This window comes from Artibeus jamaicensis, unplaced genomic scaffold (assembly GCF_021234435.1).
Source record: "Artibeus jamaicensis isolate MK-2021 breed Jamaican fruit bat unplaced genomic scaffold, CSHL_Jam_final contig_233, whole genome shotgun sequence".
NCBI lineage: Eukaryota > Metazoa > Chordata > Mammalia > Chiroptera > Phyllostomidae > Artibeus > Artibeus jamaicensis.
Window position 1 is genome coordinate 54,822,893 of NW_026521486.1, and position 19,147 is coordinate 54,842,039.

The following is a 19,147-nucleotide window of genomic DNA, read 5'->3' on the forward strand; positions in this document are numbered from 1 at the left end:
AGGATGGGGCTCAGGAAACAGCGGGAGAGGCTGGTCCTCTGACCCCCAGCTGTCAGCGTGCTGGAGGCTGCTGAGAAGAGCTCGCCTCCCTTCCACTGCTGGCAACACACACAGGGCCCTGAGTGAGACACTCTATAATTTTTATAGGTGGATGGATGCATCACACAGCAATTAGCCCAGATGCAAGAAATTCAAGTCTAACCTGAAGCCTCGTCACCTCGGACAGCCCTGGTAGCTGCCCTTCTCTCTCCCCAGCCCTGATGGGTGAAGGTGCCAGGGTTGGGACAGACCCCAGTGGTGATGTTGGTGCTGAGAGGTGGCTCACCTGGGTGTTCTGGGCAGGGTAAATGAGAAAGAATCCAGCTTAGAAAGCCCCCTTGGGAATCCCCCATCCCTGGTCCAGGGATTGAAATCATTTGTCAAGAGTGCAGGCATGTAAATAAAATAAATTTTTATTTTTAGAGAAAAAAATTAAGATAAATTCAGTAATGTAAAACAAAATTGGCTTTGTGCATTTCAAACCCCAAGAGAAATGAGTTCCAGGTTATTAGCTCTCTGGAATTCTCTGCCCTTCGGTGAGTGTCCATTATGGGAGGTGATGAAAAAGAGTTTCTCTCTGGGAAGCTATGTCTTCATTGTCCTGAGGCCAGAGGCAGCAGGGCCCTCCTATGCAGGAGGCTGGTGAAGGAAGGCCCCTACTCACGCAAAGCAGAAAGACCGAGGGCCTCAGGGCCTGGGTCCATGGGAGACAATACTCAGATCACCAATGAGGAGTCTTCATTGCACTCTAGGCAGGCCTGGCAACTGGCCTCCCCCAGTGACCAGGCAAATGGAGGAAGTCAAAGACTGAGGACACATCAGTAACCCTGGGGCAGGGCCCCTATTGGGCATTTTCTGGGCATTGTTTTCTACCCCTGGGATCAGAGACAGATGAGGTGATCTGGTGATCTGGGGAGCCTGGTGGTAGGAGCAGTGATGGCGGGAAGAAGGGATTATGAAGTCAGCTGGCACAGTGGTTAGATGGATGTGCGGAGAGGAGGGGGGCCAGGAGGCAAAGTGATTCTAAGGTATGGGGCTGATAACAGGTAGAACCACAGGTGACAAGAGTGATAGGAGGGGGATACTTAGAGCACAGGGAGAAAAGGCAGGAGAAGAGAGAGTTCTGATATGAATATCAATGAGATGAGGTCATGAGGATGGGTCATGAGCTCCCTGGGCAGCTGCCGAAAGGGCCCAGGGCTGAGTCCTTGACTCCGAGAGGAAAAGACATGAGAAGATCAGAAGACGGGCCAGGTAGCTTCTTGGAAAGTTCTCGGGGTTGGGACTTGGAAGGGAGGGAGAGATTCCAAGCCATGGGGATCACAAGAACTCACAGAAAGGTAGGAGGGAAGCTGGTCAACATAAGGAAATAAGGATGTGAGACAGAGGTGTGAGTCATGAGGGACCACACCTAGGTTTGTATAAGATGCAAGCACAGGGTGATGCTAGAGTCTACAGTGGTTCTTTGGATAAACCTCTAGGGTCACCACTCCTCAGGATAAGCCTGGTGACCAGCTCCTTCTGTAGCTGACACAAAGTTCCCCAGAATGAAGGGATGAAGATGCTTCTCTGTGCTCCACTGTCTACCAAGGTTGGTCAGTTCCAGAACCAGTCAAAGCAGGTGTCTCCTTGGAAAAAGACAGAGAGCTTGGCTACTCTATCCCAAGGGTGGTGGGAGGTCAGATTGTATACCCACCTTTGAGAAACAAACACAAAGCCTATATGGGAAGTGATAGAAGCAAACCTCACCTACTTCATAACCACTCCAAGGCACAACACCTCTTACACTGGATCCAGGAGGCATTTCCCAACTCTGCCTCCTGGGTGAGTGGATAGGGAAGTCTTGGTTGGGAGATGTCAGATAATTTCACTTGAGGGCTGAGCAGGCCCAGGAGTAGCTCAGTTCTTGAGAAGACAAATGAGACCTAGGGGATGCCTCTGGATCTTGAAAAGGATGACTTTGGACTGCCCCAGCACAGGCCTGGGCCTGGCTCATCATCTTATGGGCCTCTCTGTTGACTACCGGCTAAAGCAGTGCTCTCCTGGGCTCAAACTTCTAACATCACAAAATAGTCCATGGACTGGAGGCTTAGAGTGCTGTGGGACCACATAGAAGGCTCTTTTCCTGGGGCTGGGAATGCCACCCACTCTCAGATGACAGGCCTCCTTGCTGAGTTGGCACCTGAAGCTGGTCAGCCTGGTGGTTGTCCTCCACACCTCTACCTCTATCCATGGGTATCTTCAGTGGAGAAGGGCCTTCATCTCCTCTAGGCAATTTCCATCTTGTGGGAGGGGGAGATTGGCCAGGGCCAAGGCACACTCTGAGGAGATAAACAGAAGCAGGGGAGATGGGGCTAAGCCCCCTCCCAGTGTCCACTCTTTCTCAAAAGTGTGGTTTTGGGTCTGTGAAGCTCAGAGCCTTGAGAAGCTGCTCAGGCAATGGGGCACACATTGTGTGCTACTGGGTCCCTGTTCCTCTACCTCAAAGTGGGGTTCTTCCTTCTAATAGCCTCAGAGTCCTGGGAGAACCTGGAGCAGAGGTAAGGAGGAGAGTAAGCAACATGAATCTAGAGACTGGAGAGCTCACTCCCTCCATCTTATTTTCCTCCCCATAAAGCATCAACCTTCACATAGCATCCCAACTAGACCCTCCATGCACCCCAGTCTTGGCTTTACAGGGCCTTGGAAGGCCTTGGGGAACTCCAGTTGACCACAGCACCCACCAGGAAGGTGGAACATAGTTCATGGGGAGGTAGGTGAGCTTGGACTCTCAGCCAGGTAAGTCCTGGGTGCATTCCATGCAGTTCATCACCATGGATAAATTCAACTTGCATGTTTTCAAAAGATTTTTATTTATTTTGATTGATTTCACTTCTCTGTTCAAAATGAGAAAGTATCCTTACATACTTCCCCATCCCTCTTTTCCATTTCATGGCTCTAATTTAGAAAGAAAGTTTCAAAGAACTCTCCTCTCTCTGGCTTTGGTTTCCTCTTCAACATGATCAGGTCAGAGTAGTCCCCCCATCTAACAACCTAAACTCTTTCTTTAGGTTACTAGTTGACCACATGGAATCATGGGTATGAAGCTAAATGTCCCTACTGTGTAGACAAGTCAGCCAGAAGGATGAACCTGTGACTGTAAGAGGCTCTAATGAGGAACTACACTTCCAGAAAATGGTTTGCTTCTTTCCCCATGGTCCACAGCTCACTCACTGAACTAGAAACTTCTCCCCATAGATCTCCTTGACCTCTGGGCTGGCCCAATCCTATGCCTCCTTGAAGCCCTAAGAAAACATCTCAGGACTGCTCCTTTGGGTGTCGAAGCAATGGGGCTTGATGACAGCTGCCTTTACCCCAAGGTGGGAGAGGTCCCTCCCATAGGGCACAAGGCAGGGAGGCAGGGATGTCTTGGGAGACAAACAAGAATAGTATAGTCCCAAAGGAGACTGAGGTAAAGTAAGTTTGAAAGCTTGGGAAGTTGTGAAGTGCAGCAGCCAGGGGGAGAAAAATCTGAAGATGAAATAGTCTCTGTGGAGTTAAAGTAGTTATCTATATATTTTACATGTACAAACCTATTAGCTCTAAACCCTACCTATTCTGCTGCAAAGCACCAAGTAAATGCTATTTTATTTCCTTCTAGTCCCCCTTACATTCCATCAGTCTCCAGTTTTCCCTTTTTACCTCCTCCGTACTCCTCAGGCACCTCCCTCCCCTCTACTGCTCTAGTCAACTCCCTGACAGTCTGTCCTCTAAGGAGCATCTCTCTGCCTGTGTCTCAGCTTCTTCCCATTCAGAGCCATCCCCTACCCTCCAGCCAGGGGGTTCTCTAGAGGCTGATTTGATAAATAGCTCCCCTGATTTAATCTCTTCCATGATGTTGTGCTGCCTTCAACAGCACAAAAGTTCGCAGCCTGTCCTGGGCCTACCTCCCTTCATGAGCCCGCCATGTCTGCCTTCCCAGGACCCTTCCTGCCAGGACAGACCAAGTTGTTTATCACTGGGGGACCCCACAGCATAGGCAATCAATCATTCCTCACCCTTACTTCCCACACCCAGGAAGCCTTCCCATCCTACTTTGCTAGGTTGCCAGGTTGCCAAGTTCAGTTCTTCTTTTTTAAATTTATTTTTAATATATTTCATTGATTATGCTATTACAGTTGTCATGTTTTTTTCTCCTTTTATTCCCCTCCACCCTGCACCCCCTCTTCTCACTAGCATTCCCCCCACCCCACTTAGTTCATTTCCATGGGTTGTACATATAAGTTCTTTGGCTTCTCCATTTCCCATACTATTCAAACCTCCCCCTGTCTATTTTGTACCTACCAGTTTATGCTTCTTATTCCCTGTACCTTTTCCCCCCCTCCCCTGTCCCCACTGATAACCATCCATGTGATCTATATTTCTGTGACTCTGTTCCTGTTCTAGTTGTTTGCTTGGTTTGTTTTAGGTTCAGTTGATAGTTGTGAGTTTGTTGTTTTACAGTTTGTATTTTTTATCTTCTTCTTTTTCTTAGATAAGTCATTTTAACCTTTCTTTTAATAAGGGCTTGGTGATGATGAACTCCTTGAACTTAATCTTATCTGGGAAGCAATTTAACTGCCCTTATTTTAGGCAGAGGGGTAGGAAGGGAGGAAGAGAAAGAGAGAAACATCAATGTGTGGTTGCTTCTCATGTGCCCCCTACTGGGGACCTGACCTGGTTCACAACCCAGGCATGTGCCTTGACTGGGAATCAAACAGGCAACCCTTTGGTTCAAAGGCTGGTGCTCAATCCACTGAGCCACAACAGCCAGGGCTCATGACTTTGAATACTTCTTTCCAGCTCCTTCTTGCCTGCAAGATTTCCAATGAGGTCAGCTGACAATCAAATGGGAACTTCTTTGTAGGTAAGTGTCTCGTTTTCTCTTGCTGCTTTTAGGATTCCTTATCTTTCATCTCGACTAATGTAATTATAATGTGCCTTGGTCTGTGCTTCCTTGGGTCCAATTTGTTTGGGACTCTCTGAGCTTCTTGGACTTCCTGGAAGTTTATATCCTTTGTCAGATTAGGGAAGTTCTACATTAGTTTTTCAAATAAGTTTTCAATTTCTTGGTCATCTGCTTCCTCTGGCCCTGCTATGATTTGGATGTTGTAATGTTTAAAGTTGTCCCAGAGGTTCCTAAGCCTCTTCTCATTTTTTTAACTCGTTTCTTCATTCCATTCCAGTTGAATGTTTATATCTTCCTTCTGCTCTGAATCATTTATTTGAATCCTGGTTTCCTTCCCATCACTGTTGGTTACCTGTACATTTTCCTTTATTTCACTTTTCATAGACTTTATTTCTTTCTGTATTTTGTGACAGTATTCAATCATGTCTGTGAGCATCCTGATTACCAGTGTTCTGAACCCTCCATCTGATAAAATGGCTATCTCTTTATTGATTAGTTCTATTCTTGGAGCTTTGATCTGATCTCTTATTTGGGCCATATTTTTTTGTCTTGGTGCACCAGTCTGGATGAATGTTTCTTCAACTCCTTGGTTGTCGAACTTCCATACAGTTTGATTTTCTGGCAGTTCTGGTTATTTTTTATTTTTAAATTTGTTGTTGTCCTTCTTTTGGTTCTGTGAGGAGGCACAGTGTGTCTATCTACAGCCCCATCTTGGTCAGAAGCACAAGTTCAGTTCTTCAGTCCTCAGCTCAGACCTCTCTCCAAATCCTCCCCTCATTCCACTGGCTACCTCAGCCACCATGGCTAACATGGCCAGCCACTACAGCACAAGAAATGGCCATACCATTTCTATATCTCTTGTTCCTTTCACAGCAGTAAAGAGTTTGTGTTTCAAGTAACAAACCTTGTTATCCTCAGACATTAATTGTGTACTCACAGAAGTACCCAGAAATACATGTAGAATTGAGTCAAATACCCTGCCCTGAGCTCGGGGGCTTCCAGAAACTAAATGACATAGGGTTAAGGAGCTGGGCTCAATAGCCAAGTTATCTGGATTCCAATTCTGCCTCAGCCACTTTACTACTGTGGGCCTTCCTCCAGGGCATGAAGGGATTAAATCAAATTTTATAGACCTGAGACCCATTTTGACTCCCAAAAGCTAAAAAGGTGCTTCCTAATGAATGCCTGGCACAAAGCAAGAGAGGAATCTGAAAGGAAGAACCTCTGATGCTGTGTGAAGTGAACTTACTGGAAAAGTCCCCACCAGAAGCACAGAAGCAGGAGGACCGAGTTGGGGGGGCCTCTGTCCCAGCCCAGTACCTGAGGGAGTCCGAGAAGGCCTCAGCACTGTACTTGGAGATGCAATAGCCCCCGCCATACAAGGACACATGACCCAAGATGCTGGAGACGTTGACCACATGGCCTCTTGCCTTCCTCACCAGGGGCAGCAGACTCGGGGTCACTCCCAACAGGTTCACACTGAGTATCTTAATGAAGTCCTGTTTTATGAGCCTATCATAGGGTGTGTGGGCATGGAGATACCAGTGTTATTCACCAGGCCCCAGAGTCCTGGGCACAGTGCGGGTAAGAGAGCAACATTGTGCTGTGACCCTATAGTGAGAACAGGTATGTGGTTCCAACTTACATTATGATTAAGTTTATTTTATTGAGTGAACAACAGCATCATACATGGGATACAGAAAAGCGTGCAGGAAAAGAAATAGGAATTCTGTGGCTGCAGGGTGTCAGGGCTTGCAAACACGTTTAGTCACTGGATGGCAGGGATGATCATTTTTCTGCTCCTCAGTGCCTGGCATGCAATAGGAAATAAACCCATCTTTGTTAAGTGAATGGACAGAGTTTGAGATAATAGAGTAGTATTCAACAATATCTTTTTTTTTAAGATTTGGTTTATTTTTTAGGATTTTTTAAAATCTGTTTTATTGATTATGCTGTTATAGTTGTTCCATTCCCCCCCCTTTATTCCCCTCCACACTGTGCACCCCCTCCCACCTGCATTCCCCTCCCTTTAGGTCATATATATAAGTTCTTTGGCTTCTACATTTCCTATACTATTCTTAACCACCCCCTGTCTATCGTCTATCTACCATTAATGCTACTTTTCCCCCTCTCTCCCCCTCCCACTCTCCCTCTGATAACCCTCCATGTGATCTTCATTTCTGTGATTCTGTTCCTGTCCATTTTGGATGTTTGCTTAGTTTGCTTTTGCTTTAGTTTTAGGTTTGGTTGTTAATAAATGTGAGTTCGTTGTCATTTTATTATTCATATTTTTTATCTTCTTTTTCTTAGATAAGTCCCTTTAACATTTCATATAATAAGGGCTTGGTGATGAAGTACTTTAACTTGACCTTATCTGAGAAGTAGTTTATCTGCCCTTCCATTCTAAATTTGCTGGATAGAGCAATCTTGGATGTAGGTCTTGCCTTTTGTGACTTTCAATATTTCTTTCCAGCCCCTTCTTACTTGCAAGGTTTCTTTTGAGAAATCAGCTGACAGTCTGATGGGAATTTCTTTGTAGGTAACTGTCTTCTTTTCTATTGCTGCTTTAAAGATTCTCTCCTTACCTTTAATCTTGGGTAATATAATTATGATGTGCCTTGATGTGTTCTTCTTTGGGTCCAACTTCTTGGGGACTCTCTGAGCTTCCTGGACTTCCTGAAAGTCTATTTCCTTTGCTAGATTGGGGAAGTTCTCCTACATTATTTGTTCAAATAAGTTTTCAATTTCTTGGTCTTCCTCTTCTCCTTCTGGCACCCCTATGATTCAGATGTTGGGACATTTAGAGATGTCCCAGAGGTTCCTAAGCCTCTCCTTCTTTTTTTTTTTTTGAATTCTTATTTCTTCATTTTGTTCTGGTTGAATGTTTCTTTCTTTCTTCTGGTCCAAACCACTGATTTGAGTCCCTGTTTCCTTCTCTTCACTCTTGGTGCCCTGTACATTTTCCTTTATTTCACTTAGCATAGCCTTCATTTTTTAATCTAATTTGCAACCATATTTAACCAATTCTGTGAGCATCCTGATTATCAGTGTTTTGAACTGTGCATCTGATAGGCTGGCCTCTCTCTTTGTCACTTAGTTATATTTTTTCTGGGGCTTTGATCTGTTCTTTCATTTGGACCATTTTATTTGTCTGGGCACACCTGTTAGGAAGTAAGGGGCAGGGCCTTAGTACTCACTAGGGTGGGGCAACCTACATTGCTGTGTTGTGATGCTGTTTGTGGGGGACGGGTCTGAGAGTGAACAATGCTACTTGCTCTGCTCTCTGCTGGTTTTCAGTCATTTCCCTCAATACCCATAAGCAAATTGGACCCTTCTAGTGCTGATTCCCAGTGGGTGAGCTTGTGTGCATTTTAGGACCCTGTGGGTCTCTCCAAGAAACTGTCTTGTGTGGCTGAGAGTTTCTCCTGCTGCCATCTCAACCCCCACAGGTGTTTTCAATCAGTGGTTTGAGGCTTTATTTCCCTGCACTGGGACCCTGCATTGTGCGGTCTCACTCTCCAGTTGTTCCTCTCCATTTATCTGCACACAAATGTGGGATCACCCAGTCCACAATCTGCTGCCTTGCTGGGCCTGCCAGCCACCACCTTGCCCCTAGCCCTCTCCACCTGGCTGCCTGTCTCCGCCCCTCCTACTGGTCTGGATGTTTCTTCTTTATCTCCTTAGTTGTTGAACTTCCATAGAGTTCAATTTTCTGTCAGTTCTGGTTGTTTTTTGTTTTTAAATTGTTTGTTGTCCCTCTTTTGGTTGTGTGAGGAGGCACAGTGTGTCTACCTACACCTCCATCTTGGCTGGAAGTCCTATTCAACAATATTGTATAGGAGAGAGACATAGATAGGCAGAAAGAAATGAGTAAGACACAGAAATAAAGGGAAAACTAGAGAAGAGAAAGGAAACAGGAAAACAAGAAATGAGGGAAAGAAAGCCGTGAATAATTACTTGCCACACCCTGGTTGGAGAGATACACTTGACATCCCAGGATAGGGTGAGTAGAGACAAGCCTGCACTGAACACCAAGAGACCAGCTTTGAAACAACCTGCATTAATTCCAAGGCACTATCTGCTCAGGAAGCCAAGTTCATCTTCTCTGTTGGGAAATTCCAAATTTCACCCTGGAGTGAATGGTGCAGGCTTTGGGGAAAGATGCGGAGACCAGGTGCCACACCTTAGTGTAGACTGAACCCTTGGCTCCAGGAAGTGTCAATGGCCCCTTTCACCCTCCCAAAGGCCATCCTTGCCACATCCCACTAGGTTCCCAGTCCACTCAGCTTTCAGAAGACCTCTCTGGAAGAGACAGAGGGAAAAGACACAACAAGGTCAGCAGGTACAGGGTGATCGGTGAGTTGGGGATGGTGAGGGAGGTGGGGGCAGGCAGAGTTTGACCTTGGGGATACTGGAAAGAGAACAAGGCCCTGCAATATTAGTCCCTGCTCTGCTCAGAAAACTTCCCTGGCCTTAAGGAAATGCATATTCTTTGAGTTAATTATTTAATTTTACTTAAGTAACATTACTGAGAATGTGAGCAAAATGTACCATACTTCTCTCCACAGATGCATCCCTTCCCTCACATAGTACCCAACTCTTCCTTACTATGCACCACAGTTATGAATCACAGAGCCTTAATGGGCCTTGGTCTGTTCCAGTAGACGATGGCATCCGCCAGGAAAGTGGGCATGTAGCTCATGGGAAGGTAGACGAGCTTGCAGTCCCAGCCACATGAGTATCGGGTGCGGGGATGGCAGGCGATCAGGGCATGTTCCATGCAGTCCGTCACCAAGGACAGGTCCTTCGTGCACATTTTTTCCAACAATTCCATTGATTTCACACCTGTCCAGAATGAGAAAGAATCCAGATATATTCCCACCTCCAACACTCCCACATTAAAATCAACTTATAGAATGAGTTTCTAGAATTCCTGGCCATCTACACAGTGAATCCACCCAAATTCCTCAGAGAGTGTCTCACTCCTACCTCAGGCACAACTATTTTACACAAGTATCTTTTCTCTCTGGCTTTAGTTTCCTCCTCAACACAATGAGAAGTTCACATAAGACACTAGTGCCTGCTCTGATAAGCCTGGATCCCTTCCTTGGGTTACCAGTTGGACCATGTGGAACTATGGAGATGGAACCAAAGGTCCCCTGTTTGTGGGTGAGTCAGAGCACTAAGGTTGAACCTGAGACTGTAGGTGGTACTGACTGTAAACCAGGTTTCCAGAAAGTGGTTTGCTTCTGTCCCCATGACCCACACAGCTCACTCACAGGCCCCCAGGAACTTCTCTCCATAGATCTCCTTCACCTCTGGGCTGGCCCGATCCCATGCCTCCTGGAAGCCCCTAGAAATCATCTCAGGATTTGACAAAGCAGTCTTGAAGTAACCGGGCTCGATGATTGCCACTTTCACTGCAAAGTGGGAGAGTTCCCTCCTGCAAGGCACACAAGCAGAGGGGCAAGGACTTCAGAAGTCTTTTACACACACACACACACACACATGCACAATACCAGGAAAAAACCAACAAATAAAACATCAATATAGGGTTGCAGTAGACTAAGCTCAAAACTCAGGGAAGCTGTGAAGTGTAGCACAGGAGGGGGAAGTGTATGATGATGGTAGTGCCTCTCAGCAGAGTTTGAGTATTTTTCCAAGTTTTATATACATTTGCTTCTAACTCTAAATCCTACCAATTCTGCTGAAAGGTGCCACTTAAATTCTATGTCCTTGTATATCTGTCACATGCAATTAAAACCTGGGCTGTACCCGTTTTATCCTTCCTGTACTCCTAAATTCCCTCCCTCTTCTTCCCAACCCAGGTCAACCTCCAGGCCACCTGGCCTCCAGGAGCATCTGCCTGCCTGTGGGCTCAGCTCCTCCACATCACAGCCATCCTCAGCCCTGCAGCCAGTGCAGTCTCTCCTGCTGATGTGATGGAGAAGCTCCCTCAATAAAGTGCTTCCCTGCTAATAGGCCTCCCAGCACCCAAGTATCACAGCAATTATATACATGAATGGGCCACACAGCTGAATAGTATTGGTTCTAATTCTGCCCCAGATGCTTTCTGACTATGAACAGGGACAGCCTGAATCAAACTTTAATGTCCTGGAGCCCATCCCAACCCCCAGAAGATAAATAGGTGCTTCCCAACAAATGCCTGGCACAAAGCAAGAGAAAAGGAGCTAGAAGGAAGAGACTCTGAGGCTATGTGAAATCAACAACCCCTTGGAAAAGGCTCCCCTGAAGCACAGAAGCAAGAGGACCAAGGGGGGCCTCTGTCCCAGCCCAGTACCTGAGGGAGTCCGAGAAGGCCTCAACACCATACTTGGAGATGCAGTAGCCCCCACCATACATGGACACACGACCCATGATGCTGGAGACGTTGACCACACGGCCTCTTGCCTTCCTCACCAGGGGAAGCAGGCTCAGGGTCACCTCGATCATCCCCAACAGGTTCACATCGAGAATTTTTATGAAGTCCTGTTTGGTCAGCCACTCGTTGGGTGCCGTGGGCGTGGAGATGCCAGCATTATTCACCAGGCCCCAGAGTCCTGGGCACACAGAGGAGAGAAAGCAACTGCTGAGGACATGCAGTGAGGACACAGCTGTGGTCCAGTTCACCTGCTAACCCAGTGGGGACCCTGTAAGGAGGTGGCATGGGGAGAGGGTAGAATAGATAACTAAGTGCCGCCAGCAGGGCTGGAGGCAGTGCTGATCCTGTAAGCTGTTGGCAACAGAGATATGCCTTCCTTCTGATTTAGTCCTCCTGTCCAGCCTCGTAGAGGAAATTGGTGAAGCAGGACTGGTGTGGATGAAATCTAGCGAGTCCATAGTGTGGGTCGCAGGGTCATGCTTGGGTTTCACACATCGGTGCTGTCCTTGCAGACAGTATAATTATTCACCCACATTTTCAGGTTTCTGGACTGTTTCCTTAGTGAGTGTTCAGTGACTATCAATGAGGGAAAGAGAGAGATACAGACAGAGAATGAAGAGTGGAGTGGAAGAGAAAGAAAACCACATTATATAAAAGACAACAGTAGAAAATATGGGTAATATCTGGGGACAATTTGATTGGGTAAAACAGATCAGAAACCTCAGGGGTGGAGAACCGTGGAGAGCAGGTCTGTGACTGACCTCGGGCTGTTGGTCTGGACACACCCTGCATGGACACAGAGCTACGGAGGGCGGGCTCTCAGGCAGACCCAGGCTGCCCTTCCTACCTGCAGGCACAGACCTCATTCCGAGACCCGGTCAACTCTGACGGTCAACTCCACCTTCCCCTCTCATCTGTGCAGGAGACCCTGGCCCCCCAGACATCTGGCCCACAGTGCCCCCTGCTTCATGGAAATCTCTCTGCAAGATCCAAAGGCACAGTCCCAGAGATGTCAAGATTTACCGGCGACAGGCGGCAGGGCAGCAGGAGCAGAGATCAGGGGGACACGGGACAACGGCTGGTGGTGGGGACTCTGGAAGTACTGGCTCAGAGTGGAGTCCCTGGCCTTCTCACATAGGCCCTGCCCTTGTAGGAATCATATTCTCCCAGCATATATTTTCCTTCAAAGAACCCAATTAATGTACATGGTTACAGATAGAGATTTGAGTAAAAATAAGTTTCCCAAGATATTTTTATGCTGAATATGAAGAATAAAATGTAGAAAATAATTTCATATTAGACCATAAAATACTGCTTTAGTAAATCATGTTATTCAGAAGGATAGAAATGTCTCAATCATTAAAAATTAAGTTTTTATAGAAATTTTCACCATGCTATAAAATTGTTCATCTTCTTTTAATGCAAAGGATTTGTCAACTATGTGCAAAATATAACACCATGTACCCTATTTTTTGGACTATAAGACACATGCCCCCACAATTTGGGAGAAAAATACAGCACCGACCCTGCTGCTGCCTCCTGTGACCCCACTCCACTGCCGCTGCCCCCCCAGCGAGCCAGATAAGCTACATTTGGACTATAAGACATACCCTGCTTTCCCTCCCAAACTTGTGTCTTATAGTCCAAACAATACGGTATATCAGAATGTTAATGGCACTCATCTTTAGGTAGTGAGATTTAGGGTGAGGTTTTTTTAATCCCTGCCCTTTTCTGTATTTTCCACATTGATCATGTTGTACATTCATACTTAGATAAGGAAAATGATGTTCTTTTCTTCCCCATAATTGGACAGGCATAGCTGTAGTTTAGGAATGAGAGAGAGAGGAGTGAGTGACCCCGCACTGATTTCCTGACCTTTCTTAGGTGAGTCCTGAGAGTTCAGTGTCATCATCTGAAAATGGGTGACATCGACTCCCTGGTTGGATGATTATAAGTCACCAGCATGAAGACACTGATGTGCCGAGAACAGGGGCCCGGCTCCCATGCTGTCCCCTAGCCACCCATTCAAGCCTCAGGCTAGTGCCTTCTCCTCCACCCCTCCTCCAGAAAGTGGAACTCGGTTTCTCCACGGCACTCAGTATCTAGAAATCCAGAACCTTTGCTGAGAGAAAAGGGGACACCAGAGACAGGATTCTGCCAGGACAAATTCTCATCAGCCCAAACTCTCCCCAAAACTGCAGAGCTCCAAGGTTGGGAGGTGTGGGGGGCCATGGAAAGAGAAAAGACTTGGCTGATAAGCTGGGTGAGGTGAAGAAAGCTGGTATGACTTCAAGTCCCAGAAAAGACCTTGGGAATCTTTCCCAAGTAGCAGACAAGGGGTCTTCCCTTCACTGAGAGAAAAGACTCAGAGTTGAGAAATCTGTGAAGTACCTCTGTCCCCTACATGCTCCTTTACCCACTGGGTGGCTGCAGCAATGCTCTCTGTCTTGGTGATGTCCAGGATCACTGTCGCCAGCCTGTCTGACGCCTGGCTCCTCAGCTGCTCAGCCCCCTTCTTTGTCAGACATGCGGCCAGTACCTTCAAGCCTCGCAGGTCCAGCTGCCTGGCCAGTAGGTTCCCGAAGCCTGAGTCACAGCCCGTGATGAAGACATACTTGTCTTGGAGGTGGCTCACCACCTGTCTTTCCCGGTACCAGCGAAGAAGGTAGTACAAGCCCACGAGAGCCGCCAGGTACAGCCACATGGCTTTGCAGGGGATAGGCAGGCAGGCAAAAGTGAAACACGAAGGTAGCCCGTGTGCAGTCAGGAGGACCTAAGGACACACAGGATATGAGTTAGCACACCAAGCTCCAGGCTTCTGGCATGGAATCCTCAGATCGTTCCTGTTTACCAAGTCTGGTATTGATTCTAGCCCCAACTCATGTGATCTCTGGCACACTTACACCATTACTGACAGCTCGTCGCATTCAGACTACCCCTTGATCTACATGTACTTTCCTCAACCACCTTCTCCTGGTCCTCCCACTCCACCAACCCTATCATACTCTCTCTCTCTCACACACACACATACACACACTCTCTGGAGCCCCCTATGATCCTGGCCTCATGGTACAGAACTGTCTTCCTGTCTTTTGCCTGCTCCAGTCTGGAACCCTTGTCCTCTGACCTACTGTAGATTCTACAAAGAGGACACACTATGAATCAAGACACACTTGGGTTCGAAACCCAGGTCTGCTCCAACTGCTGTGTCACCTTGGCCACTGGCATAGCCTCTGAGCCTTGGGTCCCCTCATATGGCTCAGCACATAATTCACTAATAAGCTTCATCAGTTTCCAGAATTAGGAGGAGAAGGAAAAGAGTATAAAGACCCCTCCCTTTTTTTGTATTCCATATAATTTTATTTTCTCCCTTCAACCATAATGATATGATATCCAAATTTTGTCTTAACTGGAGGGTCCATTAAAACAGGCTTGTCTAGGCCACTTACAGGCAAAGCAAATGCTGCTTTGTGAAATGGTCCCACCATGGACACTCTGGTCATCCCACCCAGGTCGTCCCCTTGCCTGGCTTTATCCTCACTACATTGTGTGGCCACTTCACTGAATTTCATTCCAGACTTTAACTTTTCCAAGGCTTCCACGATTTTTCCGTGTTTCTTGCACAGAATGTGCCTGACCTTTGCTGCATTGCCACCATCTTTGGGACCCTGAGACTTCTCGTCAGAACTGTCACTCCCAGACACTGCCCCTTTGCCCCCTTTTCCAGAACCGCTTTTTCCTTTAGGTGGCATCTGTGAAACTTGAAATTCAAGACCCTTACTGACACAGTAACTGTCAGTAGCAGAAAGGTGTTCAGGAGAAAATGACGGTGTCTGAGCTCAAAGGTAAGGAAGGGAGAAGGGAATGGGGTGGGCTCACTCAGTGGAGCTTCTACCAGAGCCTGGGAGGGCTGAAAGAAAGGAGTTTAAAAAAGTGACCCTAATAGTCGTCACCTTCTCACTTCATGAAGATGGCCTGTCTCCAGCCCTGGTGTTGATTACCTGGCCCTCTGCCAGTCCTGGGCTGAGGCTCCCCCTGATAGCCTCGCAGGCAGAATCCAGACGCAGACAAGGGCTCCAAAGGCAGAAATGACTGACTTGGAAAGAAATCAAGGATGGGTCCTTAACTTCACTATCGGGGAGAACTGCAAACCCCAATAACTGCTAGTGTCTCATTTTGGGTTGTCTCAGGGTGATAGCAGGTGGAGGGAGCTGCCCCCTCAGGAGACTAAAGAAAGGACTAGAGACTGGAGCCCAGAACAGCTGTCCTTGAGGGGCTTCAGAGTGAGCCTGAGGAAACCATTTCCTAAAATGGGGTGGACTGGCAAGTGGAACGAAGCCGGGAGTGGGACAGCCTCCTCGTGGCACCACTGTGGCATTGACCCAACTGAGCCTGGATCCTGCTCACATTCCCAGAAATGACCGGACCCCCTTCTCAGGAAAAGAGGCCTGGGAGGACAGGCTGGTGGAGGCTCAGAGGGACTTTGAGGCTGGGTTACACTGGACCTCTTTGCCAGTACAGTTCTCCCTCCACTGCAGCCAGGCCCCTCAGCTGTAGCCCCGGAGAAGCCGGGCAGTAAAGCATCAGTAGTTTGTGTCCTTCAGAAAGGACAGTCTCAGATCGGAGACCCAACCTGTCCATTGTTCCCTGATCTTCTGGAGAGGATTCCTGGAGGTGGGCCCAAACCTCTTGAACAACTTTCCTCCAGTGCTACCAAATGGCTCAATGATCATTGTTTTGGGGGAAGGGAAATGAAAGAAATCCAGATGCTCCAGGTTAAGTGTGAAGCAATGGCTTCATTTTAATAAAGCCAGTTGACTTTGCCCGTGGGCACTGAATACCAGAACACTGACCCGAAGCCTCTGCATGGAAGGGTCTGGGTTTCGTCGTGTTTACATTTCCAGCACCTGGCAGTGCCTAGCATCTTACAGAGATACTAGGAGGTAGATGACACTGCAATATCCTGCTCCATTCTGCCTTTTCTCCTGCATTTCTTACATTGTCTGACAATATGAGATTCCCCAAACCTCCATTTCCCTCCTGTTTATAGTGAGGGAGGAGAGTGAAGACGACTCCAACTCCAACTCCCAAGGAGTCTAAGAAACCATATGTTGTCATCAAAATGGTAAAACCTTAGGAAGTCAGGGCCTTAGGAAGCACCGGAGAATTCAAGGGGAATTTCTGTCCAGCACACATTAGGCACTAAACAAAAGTTAGTTAAAACTGAATAAGTCTGGAATCATCGAGGGACTGTCAACACATCTGCAGAGACCATGGGGTGGGAACCAGGGATCAGAAGGTGGGGGAATCTGAGGGAGGAACGGTAGGGAATGGAAACTGAAGGGTGGGAGAAGAGCTGAGGCATACTGGGAGGCCATCAGTTTTCCTGGGACAATGGTACCTAGGGCCCTTCGGGTCTCTATCAGTCTCCCCAAGCATCGTCATCCTTAGACTAACGTTGCACATCCCTTAAACACACAAACACACACACACACTCTTGGGAAGTCACAGAGAGGAAACAGCTGTTCTTTCTTCTTGTGGAAGGATGAGGGCTAGCAAGCAAAGGCAATTTACCATCACTTTCTCAAACCCTTCTCACATCATCTCATGCTTCTCTCAGCCTCTGTGAAGAGGACTTTCTCCTTCACTCAAGAAATTTCCCAGAGGACTTCTGGCCAAGATGGAGGTGTGGGTAGACACACTGTGCCTCCTCACTCAACCAAAAGAAGAACAACAACAAAATTAAAAACAAAAAACAACCAGAACTGCCAGAAAGTCGAACTGTATAGAAGTCCGACAACCAAAGAGTTAAAGAAAAAACATTCATTCAGACTGGTAGGAGGGGCGGAGACGGACAACTTGGCAGACAAGACTTGCAGCAAGGCAGCAGCCAGAGGACCTGGGTGGCAAGGCGGTGGCTGATAGACAGGGCAGTCCCGCATTTCTGTGCAGATAAACCAGGAGGAACAACTGGGGAGTGAGGCACACCACACAACCCAGGGTTCCAGTGTGGGGAAATAAAGCTTCAAAACCTCTGACTAAAAAAACCCTTAGTTCATAGCCCTGGCTGGTGTATCTCAGTGGACTGAGTGTGGGCTGTGAACCAAAGGGTCGGTAGTTCAATTCCTGGTCAGGGCACGTGCCTGGGTTGCAGGCCAGGTTTCCAGTGGAGGCCATGTGAAAGGCAACCACACATTGATGTTTCTCTCCCTCTCTTTCTCCCTCCCTTCCCCTCTCTCTAAAAATAAATAACAAATAAATAAAATCTAAAAAAAAACCCCTTAGTACACAAAACCACCCACCTGGGAATCAGCATCAGAAGGCCCAATTTGATTGTGGGTAGCGAGGGAAGTCTGAAAACTGACAGAGAGCACAGCAAGCAGCACGGTTCCTCTTGGATCTCTCCCCCACAAACAGCATCACAACACAGCAACAACCCTTTCCCCACCCTGGTGAACACCTAAGGCTCCACCCTTTACTTCATAATAGGTGTGCCCAGATAAAAAAAAAATGGCCCAAATGAAAGAAGAGATCAAAGCTCCAGAAAAAATATAACTAGGGACAAAGAGATAGCCACTATCAGATGCACAGTTCAAACCTATCAGATGCACAGTTCAAAACACTGGTGATCAGGATACTCATAGGATTGGTTGTGTATTGTCACAAAATAGAGGAAAAAGTGAAGACTATGAAAAGTGAAATAAAGAAAAATGTACAGGGCACCAACAGTGAAGGGAAGGAAACAGGGACTCAAATCAATGGTTTGGACCAGAAGGAAGAAAGAAACATTCAACAAGAACAGAATGCAGAAACAAGAATTCAAAAAAATTAGGAGAGGCTTAGGAACCTCTGGGACAACTTTAAATGTTCCAACATCCAAATCACAGGGGTGCCAGGAGGAGAAGAGGAAGACCAAAAAATTGAAAACTTATTTGAACAAATAATGAAGGAGAACTTCCCTGATCTGGCAAAGGCAATAGACTTTCAGGAAGTCCAGGAAGCTCAGAGAGTCCCAAAGAAGTTGAGCCCAAGGAGGAACACATCAAGGCACATCATAATTACATTACCCAAGATTAAATATAAGGAGAGAATCCTAGAAGCAGCAAGAAAAAAGGAGACAGTTACTTACAAAGGAGTTCCCATCAGACCGTCAGTTGATTTTTCTCAAAAGAGACCTTATAGGCAAGAAGGGGCTGGAAAGAAGTATTCCGAGTCATGAAAGGCAAGGACCTACATCCAAGATTGTTCTATCCAGCAAAGCTTTCATTTAGAATGGAAGGGCAGATAAAGTGCTTCTCAGATAAGGTCACATTCAAGGAGTTCATCATCACCAAGCCTTTATTAGATGAAATGTTAAAGGGGCTTATCTGTGAAAGAAGATAAGAAGATAAAAAATATGAACAGTAAAATGACAACAAATTCACAGCTATTAACAAACGAACCTAAAAAAAAAGCTAAGCAAACAACTAGAACAGAAACAGAATCACAGAAATGGAGATCACATAGAGGGTTATCAGCAAGGGGGTGAGACAAGGAGAGGGGGGGAAGGTACAGAGAATAAGTAGCATAAACGGTAGGTAAAAAATAGACAGGGGGAAGTTAAGAATAGTGTGGGAAATGTAGAAGCCAAAGCACTTATATGTATGACCATGGACATGAACTAAAGGGGAGAAATATAGGTGGGAGGGGGTGTGCAGGGTGGAGAGGAATAAAGGCGGGGGGAATGAGATAACTGTAATAGCATCATCAATAAAACATATGTCTTTAAAAGAAATTTCCCAGAATTCCCAGGGCTGAGG

At 46.8% G+C, this 19,147-nt stretch overlaps 2 protein-coding genes across 7 annotated transcripts in view; both read right to left on the reverse strand.

Annotated features, from left to right (window-relative positions):
- Window positions 1-4,315: 4,315 nt before the first annotated feature.
- The window catches only part of RDH16 (retinol dehydrogenase 16), a 31,929-nt gene continuing 17,097 nt past the window's right edge, over window positions 4,316-19,147 (reverse strand). For 5 of the 6 annotated variants that reach the window (XM_037163528.2, XM_037163530.2, XM_037163526.2 and 2 more), the window contains exons 2-5: window positions 13,740-14,121; window positions 11,268-11,526; window positions 10,246-10,409; window positions 8,896-9,811 (exon numbers count right to left, since the gene is read on the reverse strand). In XM_037163528.2, coding sequence (XP_037019423.2) covers window positions 9,594-9,811; window positions 10,246-10,409; window positions 11,268-11,526; window positions 13,740-14,052 — 954 coding nt within the window. In that variant the 5' untranslated portion in view covers window positions 14,053-14,121 and the 3' untranslated portion in view covers window positions 8,896-9,593. Of the gene's footprint in view, window positions 6,777-8,895; window positions 9,812-10,245; window positions 10,410-11,267; window positions 11,527-13,739; window positions 14,122-19,147 lie in introns of those variants that run through there. The other variant, XM_037163527.2, reaches the window with a different exon arrangement.
- On the reverse strand, window positions 14,664-15,242 carry LOC119062530 (peptidyl-prolyl cis-trans isomerase NIMA-interacting 4-like). Its single transcript, XM_037163532.2, has one exon. It carries the CDS (start codon window positions 15,098-15,100, stop codon window positions 14,708-14,710), a length of 393 nt encoding a protein of 130 aa, XP_037019427.2. The 5' UTR covers window positions 15,101-15,242; the 3' UTR covers window positions 14,664-14,707.

What these genes read in the sequence shown, in the direction of transcription:
- LOC119062530 (XM_037163532.2), bottom strand. Translation starts at nt 15,100, where the DNA reads ATGCCACCTAAAGGAAAAAGCGGTTCTGGAAAAGGGGGCAAAGGGGCA.